Genomic DNA, 19206 nt, shown 5'->3' on the forward strand with positions numbered 1-19206 from the left:
TCTCAAGGCGCTTTTTACAGTATCTTTAATTTAGACCAACATTCCCCCATGAGGGAGCACTTGGCGAGAGCAGCAAGGAAAAACTGGGATCAATAAATGCGTTTCTAGCAAATCATTTTTGCTGTTGCAATTTAGTCATATATTAATGTAATTTCTAGAGGCAGGGTAATCTCAGGGTATGTCTAACAGGGAGACCATGAAGACCCCAGAATACACCCAAGTAGAGCTTAAAAGCATACCACTGAAATGAGGCAACACAAATAATTAATATTTTGATTTGGGGACTGGTGACATTTAAATGGTCCTAACCTAAGTTACAGAAAATATCAGTGTCTGTTTCTACAGGAGTATAACTTATGTACTACGTTGTCAGCCAAAAATGAAAATTCCAATAAAAACCAAAGTGAGAGAAATGTTAAATTATACGGGTGTTTCTGGGTTTTGAAATACCGCCACTGCTACCATGACTGGTAATACTGCTGCAACTCCTTATCTTATTACTAGTATTCATTTGACTTGGAAGGGTGTGAACAACTGCTGTTGGACTTATTCAAGGATTTGTTTTTAGGACTTACTTTTGTTTTATTATATTAGCCCTATTTTATAAATGGATTGATTGATTTTTATCATTTTCTGTGCTAATTATGGTAACATGCTGCAATGTCACTTGATATTGCAGCATACAAAGCATACAAAACTTTGTTTATGGGTGTGTGTTATGTGCGTCAGAATACCATCAGAGTTGCAGTACCAGGCACAAAGAGGAACCATAAAGCCTTAACAACTTCAGTGACTATAAATGTTTTGCATTTCACCAATAAAACCTCATAAACTTTAACTGTGACGTTGTTGTGTAATCTTTTATTAGTTGCTATTAGGGAAATGCTGCATTTATATGAGGAACTTCAATAAAGGCAAATTAACAAAACATCACAGGTAGGGACTTTGTAGGGACTTCCTTTTAGTTACATGAATTATTATTAATAAAATGATCCTGTAATTCTTAATGATATGTCCATGTCTTATATAATAATAATAATATTACTTTTGTATAAAGGTTCTGGATGTTCTGTAATTCATATCAGGAGGTAGATAGACCTTCAATCAGTTAATAACCAACAGTGATATTAAGAGAGTCTAAACTACTGTCGTAGTCTGTAGATTATTAATTGGGTCTTTTATTAAGTGTAGAAGTTAATTCTTGATTTTGGCCATAAAGTGACAAAATAATCTTGTCTATACATACCAATTTTCCATCTCATGGTCATCCTCAGTAGATGTAAGGAAACTATAAAATAAGGAATAGTCATTATTTCACTGTGTAGCTTGTGAAAGCACATGTTCAAGTGACACCAAAGTCTGGTTTCCTTGAGCATATGGAGTTTGTTCAGTTGGTTGTTATCATGGGAAGAACAGAACTTCAGTCATATGATAAGAGGTGGGTGAATATGTCTCATGAAGGTAACCCCAGGTGTTGGACGTTCAACATCCTTCTTAATCTTTCTGCTGGTCCATGACCTTTGACCTCTTCCCAGTCAAAATTGTGACTGGTTTTGTGAACACCTCACCAGAACTGGTCTAATCAAACAGACAAAACATTTAAGCAAAACAATAACTGAACAGTCTGAATAAATACAAACCAAACATTCAAACACAAGAAACACAATAACAAATCAATCACATCTTAAAAAATAAAATAAAATAAATCACAAATCCATCTCATATTTTGTACATTTTTTATTTTTGAGTTCCAGTAATTATTAAATGTGTTGAAGATCCTGGTTTTTTATATACACTGCTTATTTGTATATATTTTATTTCTCCATCTCAATTTCTACTCAATTTCTACTTCCACGAGACTGCCTATAACCAGTGACATTTCAATAACACATTTACTATTATAGTTTTATCGGTGTATAAAGCAACCCTGCAAACTTTGGGTCCTGTTAATAAAAAACATCTCATATCCTTCCATTTTCACCAGATCAGTCTGCTCCTCACTAAGCCAAATCTCAGATATCACTTGAACTTCATGTCCAGCCATTTCTCTATGTCCATGGTGGATATGTATGTGTGTATGTATGATGCGCTTATGCGATATGAAGGGAGAACAAACTTCTTGCTGGTGGAAAACATTTGTAGATCTGCAAAAGTAACTTATTCCCTTCCTTCCTCCTCATCCTGGGAATGTGGGAATGTTGGGTCTCTTTAAAATGAAACCTGAAGAGTATGGTTTAGACCTGCTCTATGTGTAAAGTGCCTTGTGATGACTTTGTTGTGATTTGGCACTATATGAATGAAGATTGATTGATTGATCCTCTGCTTCACAGTCGGAACAAGTTCTCTTTAAAATTATGTTTTGGGCATTTTTATTTGAAAGTATTGGCATAGAGGCTGACACAGGAAATGGGGGGTGAGAGAGAGAGAGAGAGAGAGAGAGAGAAAGAGAGAGAGAGAGAGAGAGGAGTGCAACAAAAGGTCTCCCAAAATTTGAACCATTGTCAGCGATGTTAGCTGTTACTTTCCCACTTATGCCATATGCGTTGGGTGTTACAATGTAATGCGCTATTGTAATCACATTACATTTACCTGTAACACAGTAATGTAATGCGTTACAGTGTCTACAGTCAGTAATCAGTACTTGCGTTACATAAGTTCTTCAGTTATTATTTATAAATTGAGTAGATAAAAAGATAATAAAAGGTGTGTTTCATGCACGCTTCCTGTACAACTCCCTGAACTCTCAAGCTACCACAAAGCTAACAGCGAAACACTCACTGACCCACAGTGATTCTCAAGATGAGTGTATGCAGACCCCAACCAAGCAGCCAAAGCTTGTGTGTTGCTCTTTAATCTCTGTCTTTCAGAAAGAAACTCAATAAAGTACTATAAGTACGATAATAGTGAACGGACGGCCGACATTAGACAGGAAAACTGTAGTGAGCTATCTGTACGGAAACACCATCTAGTGTAGAGTCTCTTCAGCCTGGTCAGTCTTGTGCTGACTCTGAGGAGAAACAGGTTGTCTAAATATTATTTTGAGGCAGTTATTATTTGTTAGTAACATGGTGTTATGATGGTCTAGTAATGTAATTACTTTCTACAGGGAGTAATTAAGTAATATAACAAATGACTTTAAAAAAAAGTAATGAGTAATGTGTAATACATTAAATTCTTTGAGTAAAGACACCAACACTGGCCATATGATGTGTGTACCTGCTCAATGTCATTGGCAATTGTGCCATATGTGTGTGTTCTTCTGACAGCTTTCAGGTGTTGCAAAGCATGTGAAAGCTCCCACCTGCATTCTGCAAAGACCCACCCTTAATCTGCCTCAGACTTCTTACCCTAAACCTAACTATCTCACTCCTCATGCCTAAACCTTGGCAGAGAAGGCAACGAGGCAAACCATGAGTCACTAAGAGCTGGTGATGCTGAGGGCATGTCAGGCTGTAACTGAATTGATCCTTCAAGCTTCATGGGGTGTGTCTCCCACAACTGATAACGTAATCAAATCATAAACACACTGGAACTTCCAGAACTCTGTTGCTACTTATCAGTGTTCTGGGTTGCTTTCTTATATAAGATACTACATGCGAAGTTTAAAGGAGGATAATAAATAAAGGGCTGTTAAAAGAACATGGTGAAGTTTTTAAAAACAGAAAAAAACAACACTTGATTTATTTCCAAAAAAAAAAAGAAGATGAATGAAAACAAAGATGGATATGGTCAAAATGGTACTGCTGTTAGTTATACTTCTTAAAAGCATTCATTACTGAATGGCTTTAATAATTATATTAATATGTATTTATTAATTAATATTACTTAATTGCCTGTTACCTGTTATTTAACAGGAACTAATTAGGAAATAAAAATATAAGAAATAACATTTCCTATTTCTATGGAAACAAACATCTGATTTTTCATGAAAACACTGCAAACAGTTTTAGACCATGTGGACTTGATTTGATTTGACCACTGCAGTGTTTTTGAGGTTTATTCACTGTTCACACCAACAGTGCTCATTTACAGACTATATAGAAATGAACTGTGGCAAAGTGCTCTGTGCACTGGATTACATCTCAATTTTCTCAATTCTCAATTTTCAGCGTCTGTCTTCAGAGCTAATTTGTGTCAATTTATGTGTCATAATTCCATGAACTGCACCTACAATTATCCCTTAAGACACTTTTTAACATTAACCAAGACAATTTCATATAACCCCAATCCTCCCTTATCATAGTCACCGTAAAACTGAACTCAAACTGGAAAAAATAAATCATTTTGTGCTAATAAGGGAAAAAACAAAGATTGTTAATCATGTAAGCAAACAGCTGCAGTAAGTAGTATATTCTGCTCTGTTGCTTCTACCATGTTGTTACAACCCAGTCCCAATTTATGATATAATAATCTATGGGTTTCTGGACATGTACACAACTTTTTCTCATGTTTTCATGACACTCACCATGACTTTCTAACTCATTTTTATTGGAACTATGTTCATGCCTGCGCCACTTAAGTTGGAACTTAGGCTCACAGAAGCTGAATAGTTCTTTTTTCAGCTGTTATTCACTTATTTTAACAATGACTGCTGAATTACTCAACATTTAATCACAATTTTCATCCTTGTTTTTATTATATTTCTTATTAAATTAAATGAAAGAGTACAGTCTAGACCTACTCTAAGTGTAAAGTGCCTTGAGATGACTTTTGTTGTCATTTAGTGTTGTATAAATAAAGATAGGTAAAGATTGACATTGATTTATTTGTTTTAATTATATCAGTACATTTGTGAGGCACTGAACATGTTAATAAAATATTAATAATTTTAAATGACAGTAAAGAGAACAACACTCGCATGATGCTGTTCGCCATTATTTTTTGTTCTTAACAACAAGGGCTGTTCTGTTAGCTCATAAAAAATTATTGTGGGCAGCAGACCTGGCTTTTATGGCCTTCATGGAAACACACTCACATACACACACACACATACATATGACTAAGTCTGGGTCATAAAAGGGGGTGGCAATCAGGCCTTATCTCCAATGACTCCATCTTGCCCCCCCTCCACCCTCTGAAGCTCAAATATATAACAGTCACTGACATCTGATGAATTACATTGCACTTCCCAGGTGATTGCTTCATCATATTTTTTAGACAGAAGACAGAAGCATCTGTGAGACGAGAATCTAAATATTCTGAAGGTGCACTTGGAATTTTAAACATTTTTGAACTTTTTGAACAGCAGTTTTTTCCCCTATATCTACAGACATCATGTGTACTGGAGCCTGTGCTAAGTTTATTGCCATCCCCCTCTATGTCCTGGCTGCAGTGTCAGTCATCTGCAACATTATTCTCTTTTTCCCTGACTTTGACACAAAGTTTGCAGCTGACGACAGGAAAGGAGAGCCACGGATCACTGAGGAGGTCAAATATATGGGAGGCCTAATTGGAGGAGGAATCATGGTGAGCAGATACCATTATACTTTGTTTGTCATTGCCTTTCAAAAAGCTACATATGACCGACAGAAACAATTCATGCATGTGGGATTCTGTTTTAGGGAAAGATCGTTCAGAAATAAAACAAACCAATGTTGCCAGTTGGTAGGAAGATGGTTGAAGTAATGGTTGTCACAGACAGAAACCCCAACCATCCACCTCAACCTCCTCCCTTAAGGCTGATTTATACTTCAGCGTCACAGCGACACTGTTGCTACACCGTCGGAGCGACACCGTCGTTGTCCTTTCGAAGTTCTGCGTCGAGGGAACGTGTTGCTTGGGGGTGTGACTGTGTGTGTGTGTGTGTGTGTGTGTGTTTCTGTGTGTGGTTTCAGAGGAGTCTCTATCTGTATCCTTGTTTATCTTCCGGTCACAGTAGCATGTAGCATTGCGCTATGTGCTCTAATAACATAAAACACATACCTTTTGTTCATTATTAATAAATAAAGCAACTGCCGGAGGAACTGATGCTTTGACCAGACCAATCACAGCCCTTGCGGTCCACGTTGCTGTGACGTGTAGTTAGGATTTTTTGGAGGTGCATGTCAGGCTACTGCGTAGGGGTCTGCGTCAACGCAGAGAGCTCTGCATAAGTACGCCATTGTTCCGACGCAGAAGTATAAATCAGCCTGTGTACAGGTGGTCATTTTGAAATGTATTACTCTGTTATTAAGATATAAAGACATATAGCTTTGAGGTCTGCTTTGTGGGTGTTGATTGAACACTGTGATTAACACTTGGCTCAAATACTGCTCTACCAGCTCCAAGACTTGCATTGAGTTGGACTATTTTGCAAGCTTTTGAAGTATGTTTCTAGAATGTGTAAGGTAGCACCCCACACTTCTTATTTACACAAACAAACAAAAGAAATGGACGTAACATCCATGACGTCACCCATTGGTTTGTGGACTGTGCTCACAAGCCAACAGTTTTGAATCTGGGCAGCGCCATCTTGAAAATTTCAGGTGCATGCTGGGAAAAATAAAAACATGGATTCTACTTTTATGGGCATGAGACAGAGCCATGGGCGGAGCCATGGGCGGAGCCATGGGTGGAGCGGGGAGGTTGCGATAGGTTGCGAGGGCTAGATCTCGAGGACACAGGGCAATCAACGTGTCAAATATAAAATCAGGGAGGCCAAAATTTCACAAATGAACATCATACTGCATTGAAGAAGGCTTTAAACTAGCGATTGAGACCATAAACACATTTTGAAAACGTTTACTGAGGTTAGAAATCAAGTGAGAAGTTGATGAATTCTCCATTGACTTGTATTGAGACGGAAGTCCTTTTGACACCAAAACGGTCGCCCCCTTGTGGCCTTTTGCTAGAATGCAGTTCTAAGTTACTTCCGCGTGGGCCTCATTTCAGAGGACTGGAACTCCCCGCCTGTATTTACGCCACATACCATATTCACCCATTCACACACATTCATATGATGATGGCAAAGGCTGTCATGAAAGTGGTCACACCTTGCTATGTCCATCTCGACATTATTGCACATCACACAGCAAGTCACTCAAAAACAGGTGGAGTCAAGAAACAGGGTACATGGTTTGACATGCAACAGAAAAGACTTAAGACTTAATGACTTAAGACCTTTCTCATTTGTCTTTATGTTCTTCCTTCATTCATTTTGTTTAGTTCTGTTTCTGTTCTCCTCCCTATATTTTATTATAACATCTCTCATTCTCTTGTGTCTTTCTTTTCTCTCTCTCTTTGTCCTTCCTTGACCTCTCTCTGTTTTGACTGTTAGGTCCTCATTCCTGCCATTCACATTCATCTGACCAGCAGTGACAAGTGCTGTGCCAACCGCTGTGGGGTGAGTGTGGCCTGTGTGGGCACTGTCTAACTGAAATGGTACCATTCATTTTGTTGCATTAGAAGGCACCATCCTGTATTAGGATTGACTATGAACATAGGAAGCATGTTGACATAATGTTCATGCAACCAACACTTTATAGTTGAGATACATGAAAAACTCAAATTGCTTCAGAAAGTTGGACAGTTGCAGTCTCAAGGTAGAATCTGTTACTTTCAGCACTGACTCCACCTTGCTTGCTCCATGCAGATGTTCCTGTCTATTGGGTTTTCAGCAGCTGGGGTAGTGGGGGCTGTGTACAGTCTGAGTGTTGCTGCCCTGGGCCTCATGAACGGACCAATGTGCTTATGGTCCAATCCAAACAACCCCATTCCAACATGGGGGACGCCCTTTGCCAACAGGTACAGACTTCATACATTCCATATTTTTACTTGACATTGATTTGAGAATTGTATTTATAAAATAAAAATACTTAATTGAAATGCCCCTCTATTTACATTTGACTTCACTACTCAGCTGTTAACAGAAACAACTGCGTCTAATTTTCCTCCTCTCCAGTTCTGGGAGCTACCTGTCAGATGACAACATGTGGAAGTGGTGTCGCGCCCCAGAAAATGTGGTTGAATTCAATATGGCACTATTCACCACCCTGTTAGTTGCAGCATGCTTGGAGCTAGTCCTCTGTTCCATCCAGATGGTCAATGGACTGTTTGGATGCATCTGTGGCACCTGTTCCGGCGAGGTGAGACAAGAGCAAACTCAATAGTTCAGTGTGGAAGAAATAAAACTTAGATATCAATGTTGTACAAAATGTCATTCAACCAAAGGGCAAACATATTTCTGCCTGTTGTGAAAGGACACACTAAAAGAGTGAAGAACTCTGTCTTTGACCTAATTAATCATACAAATAGGGACATAACACACACTTTTGGACATCCTCTCCTCTAACCAGTCAGAGGATCAAAACCTGCCTCTTTTCACACATCTACACACTAGTATCATCAAAAACCAGTGTACTGCAAATAAAAAACTTGAATGGGCCTCCTGATCAATCCGTTTTTACATCACAAATGGCTGCACAGTGTTCATATTAGCTCTGAATTAAAACCTGTCTGACAATATGATCAAAAAGTACAAAAGCAGAATTCCTCCCTCAACATCCGCTGCCTGCATAAAAATCTTCTTATACGCCCAAAACGACTCAAAGTAAGCAACAAAGTAAGCAAAACGATTAACTCCATTGTTCACCAACACAAAAACAAATCGTACTGTGATAACGAAAGCGTGCCCAGGCCCAGATCGTTATGTACAGTGTGAGCGCAGGCCAGCGGGGGAGTGGGGAGGGGGGACAATCGTGCTTCGGCATGGTTCAATCCAACCAAGCCTAATGTGAGTGCGCCCTTAATTAGAATCTTACAGCAAACCAGCAAATGTACTGTGGTCAAAGCTTTTGAGAATTTTTTTAATTTATTTTATTTTTACTGAAGAAAGGTATTTTCAGATTTCCAGTGTGTGAGCTTGAAGTGTGGTCCAGATATGTAAACTAACTCTTATCTCTCTGTTCTCATGTTGCAGAAATAGGAAGTTGAACAACACACCATGACCACTTGAAGAAGGGATGAAATGGATCATTTTCAACATTAACTCTGTAATCATCATTATTTTCATGATCCACTGCACCAAGGGATGGTGGAATACAGTTTAGCTCTACTGTGGATTTCAGTTTGTGCTTATATCATCATCATTATTATAAATTCTTCAAGAGGAATGACTGGGGTTATCAATCAATATTTCTTTCTTCAGTTGGATTAACTAATGTATGCTGTATTTGTGAATTTGTATGTTTAAAAATTAAAAATATTTTATAATAAAGCTCTAAACATGAGCTAACATATCTTTGTTGGTGGTCATAGAACAGATGCTATTAAAGAGATGCAGAAGATTTAGTCGAAGGCAAACATTGATTCACTGAGTCTACTTGTCTTCTTCATAGCTGTCATGTGAATTCAATATATTCTATTTTTGGGGTTTAATAATTATAATAGAGGAACACTAGCTACATGAAACAGATATGCAGTGGTGGAAAGTCACAGTTACTTGAGTACTGTAGAAAACTGTAGTAGAAAAGAAGAGAAGGAGAAAAGTTTCAAGGAACATTGACAACTATAGTTAGCAGATTAACAATAAATGACTCTTAGAGAATATGATAACTTGGTACAGATTTAACCAATCAAATTATGTAAACTAGGTAAATTAGCACCATCTACAACACGTTGATTTGATTTGATTCTGCCATTAACCAACAGGTACCAACAGGCACCATCCATTTTCCAAACTGCTTATCCTACATAGGGGGGCTGGAGCCAATCCCAGCTGTCATTGGGCGAGAGGTGGGGTACACCCCGGACAGGTTGCCAGTCCATCACACATATAGAGACAGACAACCATTCACGCTCACATTCACACCTACGAGCAATTTAGAGTTTTCAGTTGACCTAAATTGCATGTTTTTGGTCTGTGGGAAGAAGCCGGAGTATAGAGAGAGAACCTACGCAGGCACAAGGAGAACATGTAAACTTCACACTGAAGGGCTGGGGCTTGCTGGTTTGAATCCAGAATCCTCTTGCTGAAAGGTGACAGTGCTAACTACTGCACCATTGCCCGATACATGACAGGGCCATATATAAACAAAACTAATCCTAGCATAGGGCACAGACATAAGCAGACAAATAAATGACAAACAAATAAAATGATAATAATAATAATAACAATGAAATGAAATCAAACAATATATGTAAAGTAACTAAACAAAGCAACATTTAACCAAGTACTCTACCACAATTGTAAGGAACTTGAGCATTTCCATGTGATTCTACTTACTCCATGAGAGGGAAATATTGTACTTGTACTATTCTACTACATTTGTTTGACTCCTTTAGTTACTTTACAAAAAAACTATAATAATTATAAGATTGAAATAGAGCAGCTACAATATTAAAATACTTCTTATGTGTTGCTAAATGTATTAAATATATCAGTCACAGCTCTTTGCTTCTGCAAAGCAAGTACTTTTACTTACATGAGCTGGTAATGCTTCTATACTTTTAATTAAGTTGGATTTAAAATGCACTTTAATGGAATAATTACAAAATTGTAAAATTGTAATGATATTTTTGCTTAATATAGGATGGGAATGCCTCTTCCACCACTGGAAACAAACTATATGTGCAACACCAAAACAATGTAATACATAACTGCTGAGCCTTTGCTAGATTCAAGACTTTAAATGATTAGTGACATGCAGATTATTATCATAGGTATTACAAAATAAAGTACAAAATTTGAAATATTCGATACATATTTATCTGTGCTTTTCCACTTTACTGTATATAGTAAAACATTTTACAGCAGTTTTGCTAATATAATATAACACAAAACAATATCTAGGAACCCATATAGCAGACTTCAGAGGTGATTGACTGACATGATAGCTTACCAGGAATTGATTAGTCATAATATATCCATTTGCCACTAAAACAGTGCATATAAGTTTTCTTATCCACAGGTCATAACAATGGCAAGTACCACTGTTGGAACTTGAAAACAAATTTGACCCCGACGTGATTTGAACACGCAACCTTCTGATCTGGAGTCAGACGCGCTACCGTTGCGCCACGAGGTCCACGTTACCTCAGAGTGAAATAATTATTTAGATAGATTACTTCCTGTTGCTGATTATTGTTTGTTTTATTGCTTTATGTGGTTTACAATTCGCTCGCCCTGTTCTAAATAATGTAAACACACCCCCGATCTTTACCAAAATGTTAAATTTCAATGACCGTTACGTCTTCAGTCAGCACGGCAGTGTACAGGTAATACCGCCAGAGGGCGCTATCCAACAAGATACAGACTAGTAAAATGAAGAATAGACGAATCACATAATCACAAATCCACAACCTATATCTGGCAGTGACTGCCATGGTCCATTTAAAATCTTTCTGCGACAGCCACAGCCTGATGTGTGTCTATTAATCAGCCACATTAGACCTGTAGTGTTTTAGAGAATATGCATATTAATCTCATTTTCATGGGTAGTGGGAAATAGTCCAGTGGAGCATCAACAATTTAAGAATGTATTGGCATATCAAAAGACATTCTGTAAAAACTCAAGGTTTTGATAACGTTTCAAGGTCTAACTAACTTGGAGTTTTTGTGCTCTCTCACCTCTCATGTTCTTGTAGAAGCCGGGGGTCAGGAACAATGACCCTGTCCTGTTTGAGACCCATTCATGCACTTGAGTGCATGAGTTTCCCTCTCTCCTTCCTTCTTTCTTTCTCAACACAACCGGTCAAGCCAGATGGCTGCCCACCCTGAGCCCGATTTACTTTCTTTTAATTAAATTAAAGATTACGGTCTAGACCCGCTCTATGTGTTGTCTTTTTGTTGTGATCTGGTGCTACATAAATAAATGAATGGAAATGAATTGAATAGAATTGAAGTCAAATGAAATTCAACAATTGGACAGATGTGAACATTTATCTTGCCTAATTTGTTTTAGCCTTCTGGTCTTGGTCTTGAGAGGCTCTCAGACATATTTGGAATAGATCTGGTGTCAAAATGTAAATGTTCAAATCAATAAGTATCAAATAAAATTGTGAACATGAAGGAAAACATTGGAATCTATAATGTTATAATTGTGTAGGCTACATTTTCACATTAGCAGTTTTACAGAAGTAGTAGAACAGACGTAGATGCATGACTAACAATGTGAAAGAGAGATCTTAAGATTGGTCAACTTCCTCAGTCACACACACCCAGAGCATCACAGAGAAATCAGTTTGTCGTATGCTGGGGTGACAGACACACGTTCCTCTTACTGGATCTTCTCTTGTACAACAGGTAAAGTCACACTGTGATTGTATTTCTACTGTAAAAATGTGTTGCATTTATCATTCCATTTCACAGTACGTCTATGTATATTCTCATTTGTCCAGGTCATAGTTATTTCTAAGCAACAATGATTCTAAGGCAACTGGACTTAGATTTGTCTATGAAGACGTTCCGCCTCTTATCCAAGCGGCTTCATCAGTTCGTAACGCATCGGTCTGACTAGTCCTTCATAGACAAATCTAAGTCCAGTTGCCTTAGAATCATTGTTGCTTAGAAACATTTCATAGTACACACGCATCTGTCAAAGAGGCACATACTGATGGAAATGACTCATTCCAATACGTGTGGGTATGTACTGTATGTTTTTGTATACAGTTGTAGAACTTGATATTAAGAGATTAAGTGTAGATGTGAGAGCACAGGTGTTTTTTGCTACTAACAAATACATAAAAACTGGAAGGCAAATGAGTAAAGATTCATCTGTCTTTTTTCTTTTAGACATGTTGCATATAAAACCTGCAAAACAACCAAAGATATAATTTACTGGTGAAAATATCATTACGTTTCTACAATTTAGTACATTCAACGCTTTTTGTAGAGGAAGTAATTATCATTTGTCAACTTGTTGCCACACTAATGCAAGTAACAACTGCTTCTGCATTCTACAGGAACTGCTGATTGAGATAAGAAACCTTGTTCCTCTAAATACATTGTGAATGTACTTTATTTTTTAAAGAAGAGAGATTTAGAGATGACTCAGGTATGATGCTTCTGTGAGATTTTTAAAACAGCACACCATGAGCTGAGTTGATGTTGATGCAACAATGTAGAAAAGTCATTTTCATGGAGTAGACCTGTTCAAGACCTTATCTGAGGCCTGTACTACGAAGCTGGATTTTCTCTTATCGAGGTAACTTCAGGGTTAACCCTGGGTTTTCCGTACTACGAAGCTGGTTCACTTCTTACCGGGGTAAATCACCATGGTAACTTATGCTGAACGGCTAACCTGCTCCGGAGCAGGTTATGTTGGAAAAGAGATCAATGAGTACAAAAGCATCACCTCCTGACCAATCAGCTCTCTTAGAAAAGGACCTGCCCATTCTTAAAAGATCCTGTCAACATTGGTGCGCGGCTCGCGAGAGGAGCGCTTAGGAGAGGAAGAGTTTTTAGGGATAGATGCAATTTTTTAATTGACCAAAATATATATTTAAAAAATAATCATTGAGGCACATGAGGGATATTCTGTATATTATACAGTTGGTTTGACATCCTGAGATCAAAAGGTCAGGGAGCATAATAACTGTATTTATTTATTGTAATTGTAAAAAATTGACAAAAAGATATATTTGTAAATTCAGCCTTGTGGCACATGAGGGATATTATTCTGTATGTTATACATAATGGTTGAAGCATAATAGGTTTGTATTTTGAATGTTGAATATTAAACTAACTTAATGTCGCTATGAAAGGAAGGGCACTGAGGAAGCGCTCTGCCCTAAACGTCTGTGCTGTAATAAAGTGACATTGTGTGATCAGAGTGCTGTCCGTTTATATTGTCCAATTTATTAATATTCTAGCTATAATCTCATGAATTTACACATTAACAGAGTCGGCAATTTTCTGCCAGCATTCCTTCCTGGCCTTTGCTGCTGCATCAACAGAGTTGCTTTTGGCCTGGATGATGTGTTTGAATTCTTCATATTGTTGAAGAATAATTGTCTGCTCCTCCATGGTAAAGTAGTCTGCTCTGCAGGGTTTCTGCATGTTTGTGATTGGTCAGACGCTGCAAACACCTCCCCTTTATGTGAGCGCGCAGAGATCCAGATTGGCAAACCCTGGGTTCAATTATGCTATGTGTGCAATTGTGCTATGTGTTCCCAATATGTGTTTATGTGCAGCTTGTTTTCACAAAATGTTCTAAATGGAGACATCAGCACATAAAAGGTGAAACTGTTGTGTTTATAATGCAGCAGACATAGTTTGCCTCTGCTTTCTGAAATGAAAACAGTTTGTCGTCTTCACTGGGTGTGTGTACATACAGTGTATGTTAACATATCATATGTCATTTAATCTTTTAATGTTAATTTTATGTTTCACTTAAATGCACAGACAGGTGAGAAATAAACTTTTATTCTATGATAAAATATTTCTACCCTGGTACATGGTGGCACACCACTTTCTTAAATCATTTAATGTTTGTTTTTCCTTTAATTTGTCACCCATCTGTAGGGTCGAAGGGTAGGGATGAGGGTCTAAGGATCGAAGAGGTGAGTTGAGGGGATGGGGGAAGGGATGAGGGGTAAGGGAGAGGGAAGAGGAAGGAGAGGTGTAGGGTGTAGTGTGGGTGCAAGTTGAAGCTGGGTGCTGGGTAGATGAGAAGTAACAGTCTTCTTGGTGGGTGTGTGGAGGGAACCCGAGCAGGATGAGGGTAGGGGAGCTGTCTCGACATCTGGTCCGAGTTGCTGACCCCCAAAATCGGGACAGGAGCATGAGTACATTTTTAAGGTCAGTGGTATTGTGACGTATATAAGTTAAGTAAGCGGGAGATGACCAACGTCCAAGAATTTTTAATGATGTTGACTGGAATAACTTGTTGTGAAGTTATTGCAGACCATTCTCCCGTCCTGCTAGAGCACAGATCTACTTCTTTTGTCTATACCTTTAAGAAAAGGGCAGAGGGTGGTCGACTGGGTGTTAGTTAGTGTAGGGGGAAAAGGTGGAGGGACTGCAGAGCAGTGCTCTAGCTTTGTGAAGCTAGAGCACGAGGCATGAAGTGGCGAGTGTGCTAGCTGTAGCAGGGTGGAATGGTGCACTGCGTGAGTTGCGGTTTAGTGGAGAATGGGCCGCGAAGTGCCCCTTAATTAAATTATTGAAGTCTTCTGGCAGCTTGGGATACAAAGAGAATGTGTCAGGTATAAAAACAAATCTGGCACTGGGGAAGGTCGAGTGGGTGTAGCTGTGCACACTATTCGGTGGAGGAATATGAACAAGATGAGTACTGTAATCTGCTGTGGGTGGAGCTGTTGAGGGAAAAGTTAGAGGCACAATTAGAAATAACAGACACATACAGTATGTAACCTGCCGTGGTTGGAGCTGGGGAGAGAAGAGGTTGGTGGTAGTATGGGAAATAACTGACATGTGTGTTATGGAGAGGGGGTAAGGGTGGTGGGATAGGTGTAGGGATGGGGAAAAGAATAGAAAAGTGGGAAATGAAGGAGGTTGGAGGAGGAGTGTTATTCCCCAGGGACCGCTGGCATTGGTACATCGAGGGACTGAGGTCGAGGTCGTCGTATTGGAGCTACAGTAGCTGCTGGACGAGTAACAATAAACGTAGGAATCAGAGAAGAAAAGGATGTGGGATGGAGGGATGTATGTGCACGGGATGCATATTGTAGAATGAATGAATGAGGCAGCTGAGGACTGCTCTGCAGCGTGCAACGACGGCCCTGCAGCGGACTCGACATCAGGACTCCGGAAGTGGCTGAGGAGCGTGGAGGGCGAGTGGGATGTTTTTGCTGCAGTTCGTGTAAAGTTGGGAGAGTGTGGACTTTCAGTCTGAGTGGTGAAAAGTGAGGTTGAGTCAGTGCTTCGGACAGGCAATGGTCCGGCTGGACATTTTTGAAGCTGGTTGACAGTCGGAAAGTTGGCAGTTGATTTTTCTCCAAGAAAATAACACAGGGACAACCAACCCCATAATGTGTGACTATCAACCCCACAATGAGGATGGTTGTCACAAGTGCACAAGACATATTTGATGGCCCATATCTTTTGAACAGAAACAGCTGAAGGAGAGTAAGACCACTCCATTCCTACCTGATGTTGGATATACACCAATCAGCCATAACATTAAAATCACCTGCCTAATATTGTGTAGTGTTGTGCTTGTGTTTTCTGATTCAACCTCTGTGTCTAATTAGGTTTAGGTGACTACTACTTGGTCAAGGTTCAGAGGTGAGACATGAACCACAGGCTCACGTCACATCCAGCCTCAAGATCACACTACATCTGTCTGTAATTCTGAGAGGAAGTAATTACTCTCATGACCACTTACTTCTTCTAACCACTCCTCTCTCTTCTGTCTCTCAGGTCATTATGTCCACCAACAACTCCACTAACTGCCACAATGACAGTACAAGCCACATCAGCATCTTCACTGTGTGCACATACTCTTTCATTCTCGTCATAGGTCTCATCTTTAATCTTGTAGCACTGGTGGTTTTCCTCAGTCCCACTAAATACAGATCACAAACCACTGTCTACATGACCAACCTGGCGTTGGCAGATATACTGCTCATCCTCACGTTGCCCATGAGAATCTACCACCATCTGGGATTTGCTGGCCTACCTCAGTTGCTGTGTGATGTCCTCGGCCTGGTCCTGAAGGCTAACATGTATGGGAGCATCTTTCTCCTTACTTGTATTTGCTTTGATCGTTGCATGGCTGTCACCTTCCCTATGTCATGCCGTGTCCAGCAATGGAGGAAGAAAGCACCGCTGATTTGCTTTGGAATATGGATGTTCACTTTTGGTGCCAGCCTGCCCATCTACCTCTCCAAACACAGAGTAATTGCTAATGAGAAGCATTGCTTTGATAACTTGCCGGTTTATGCCACACGGCCAATGACAATTTTACCCACGTTGGTTTTGGGGTTTGCAATCCCCTTAGTAGTTATGATAATCTGCTCTTGGGGTTTGATCCGTGCTGTCCAGCAAAGTACTGTGGCCCAGACCGAACTAGTGGACAGCAGGAAGATCCAGAGAATGATTGCTGCCAGTCTCTTCATTTTCCTACTCAGCTTCCTCCCTTACCATGCCATCCTGGTATACCTCTTTCTGTATAGAGACAAAATATCATGCCCCATGTTAGCTGCATACCGCTATAGCCTGATGGTGGCATGTCTCAACACAGTACTTGACCCCATTACATATTATTTCACCACAGACACCTTCAGAAACAAGGTACACATAAACACTCTTCAGAGGATGTTCCCATTTAATAGTCAAAGTTCTCTACAAGGAAACAGCAGGAGCAGAACGCCTATCAACAGCTAAAGGACTGATGAATGCCCATCAGAATTCCAGAAATCATGTGTGCATGTTTTGTGCTATTTTTTGTTGTTATGTTGAAGTGATTGAAAATAACCATAACACACCACGCGGTGAAGTTTGAATAAACAGACCTTGACAATATATGACTACTACACTCAAGTTTTATCTTAGATATCAATCTGAGCAGGAAATTCAATCTCAGATGTACGTATGCTGTTGTCTCTGCATGTTCAATTGCCATGTTTAAAGATGCTTTACAAATAAACTTGCCTTACCCTTTTCTTAACAATTGAGCAAACCTGTATGTTGGATTAACTGTTTGTAAACTCATTGACCCATGAAGTCTAGGGGCTTCATGGGTCTTTTAAAGCATATTGAAAAGATACATTTCTGTATATTATTATACTCAGTCAAACACAGAGCTGTCAACTCTCATACAGTTAGAGTGAGAGTCACGCAAATGACTCCCTCACACTATGCTGCTATTTCTCATGCTGTCAAAAATAATACCGAACTATCTCCATTAGTTTAGACCCCCCCCCCCCCCACACACACACACAGAGACACACACTTTTACCATGTACATCAGTCAGCACTGTTTTCAGAGTGCTGTGTCACTGCGTCATTATTACATCCATTCCGCTTGTTTATTGAGAGAAAACCCAAATCAATGAAACTCTGCTCCTCATTTTCACTGCTTCCCCAGACCACATGGACATAAAGAGTAAAGTAAGTCATCACTGGTAATCAGTTAACTTCAGCTAACTACACCTGAGTCTCTTATAGACAGGAGCTGACTAATAAAAGCCTGGCTGACTCATTTATAAAATGGCTCATAAAACTGACAATTATTCTACTTTTTGAGGAGCTTTGTCTGCTGCTGAGGGCTTTGGGTAAATTTCCAGTTTCACAGACTGATACTTTACAGTCAGTTGTATTTATATTCAGTATTTACATTTAGTATAATTAGTTCTGATTATAAACATGAAAGAATAGACACTGCTCACTAAATAATGATCACTCCACCTCCTCTCCTGACATCTACGTGCATGAGAGAGAGTCAGAGACAGGTGCAGGATGCAGGGACAGAGCAGAGATCCTTTGCTGTGGTGAGTGATGAAAGGGATTTAACACTTTAGAATAATTTGTCAATGGAAAACATTTCAGTCAAGGTATCCTGTGTGAGCTTCCCTCAAATCTCACTCCAAGGTTTTCTGAGAAGTTGGCAGCTCTGAACAGCCAGCATGTGAGAAGTTAACATTAAAGCAGCACACCAGCTAACCCTGAGGAAGAAGTGCAATCTGACCAAGTGGTTTTTGTAACTGCCTAAACCACTGTTGCCTCACAGGATGAAGGTCCTGAGGTCTCACGCATGAGGTCCATCGATAAAAAACCTTTTTGTGTGGTAAGTCTAACTAAGTCTATCCTCCTAACCTCGATGATGAAACCACACCAGCTGCACCTTATAGAGGGAAGTTTGCTGACTAACACTGGTGTGTTTTTATAAGGCATTCATATTTATTCCTAAAAAGGTTATTTTTTCCATTCATTTTAGGGGTTTCAACTGCATTTAATGCCCATTTTACTGTCCTTTTAAAAAAAATTATTAACACATAAAACAACAAAAAACAATACATTATATGGACAGTATATACTCACATGTGCACATACACACACACTCATCAAAGAGGAAGTGGCCCAAATGTTTGGTTATTTTAAAGCTCTGCTCCTCCTGATTTTAAGAACCTGTTTTAGAGTCCTAGGCTCATTAATCATAGGTGGCATTGTCAGCCCTTCAAGTGTGATTTAAGTTCACCTTGTGAATCCATGTGGTCACTACCCAGATCTTGCAGAATGGATGCTGCCTGTTCCATTAGATCAGGGGTCGGCAACCTTTAACACCGAAAGAGCCATTTGATCCGGTTTCCACGGAAAAGAAAACACTG

The 19206-nt window shown here is 39.3% G+C and overlaps 2 protein-coding genes and 1 non-coding gene across 3 annotated transcripts; 2 read left to right on the plus strand and 1 right to left on the minus strand.

The window, feature by feature from the left end:
- Positions 1 to 5274: 5274 nt before the first annotated feature.
- On the plus strand, positions 5275 to 8087 carry tm4sf21b (transmembrane 4 L six family member 21b). The gene is made up of 4 exons (XM_053343907.1): positions 5275 to 5466; positions 7256 to 7321; positions 7571 to 7722; positions 7880 to 8087. Exons 1-4 carry the CDS (start codon positions 5275 to 5277, stop codon positions 8085 to 8087), a joined length of 618 nt encoding a protein of 205 aa, XP_053199882.1.
- A 2844-nt stretch (positions 8088 to 10931) lies between these two features.
- Positions 10932 to 11003, minus strand: trnaw-cca (transfer RNA tryptophan (anticodon CCA)). Its single transcript has one exon. It is a non-coding gene; the product is annotated as a tRNA-Trp (tRNA).
- A 4608-nt stretch (positions 11004 to 15611) lies between these two features.
- LOC128384355 (lysophosphatidic acid receptor 6) lies at positions 15612 to 17263 on the plus strand. The gene is made up of 2 exons (XM_053343908.1): positions 15612 to 15737; positions 16298 to 17263. Exons 1-2 carry the CDS (start codon positions 15612 to 15614, stop codon positions 17261 to 17263), a joined length of 1092 nt encoding a protein of 363 aa, XP_053199883.1.
- Positions 17264 to 19206: the final 1943 nt, after the last annotated feature.

Source organism: Scomber japonicus, chromosome 22 (genome assembly GCF_027409825.1).
Source record: "Scomber japonicus isolate fScoJap1 chromosome 22, fScoJap1.pri, whole genome shotgun sequence".
NCBI lineage: Eukaryota > Metazoa > Chordata > Actinopteri > Scombriformes > Scombridae > Scomber > Scomber japonicus.

Coding starts and splice junctions, on each gene's coding strand:
- LOC128384355 (XM_053343908.1), top strand. CDS start 15,612: ATGAATGAGGCAGCTGAGGACTGCTCTGCAGCGTGCAACGACGGCCCT. Junction 15,738..16,297: donor ATGTTTTTGCTGCAGTTCGT/GTAAAGTTGGGA, acceptor TCTGTCTCTCAG/GTCATTATGTCCACCAACAA.
- tm4sf21b (XM_053343907.1), top strand. CDS start 5,275: ATGTGTACTGGAGCCTGTGCTAAGTTTATTGCCATCCCCCTCTATGTC. Junction 5,467..7,255: donor TAATTGGAGGAGGAATCATG/GTGAGCAGATAC, acceptor TTTGACTGTTAG/GTCCTCATTCCTGCCATTCA. Junction 7,322..7,570: donor GCTGTGCCAACCGCTGTGGG/GTGAGTGTGGCC, acceptor TGCTCCATGCAG/ATGTTCCTGTCTATTGGGTT.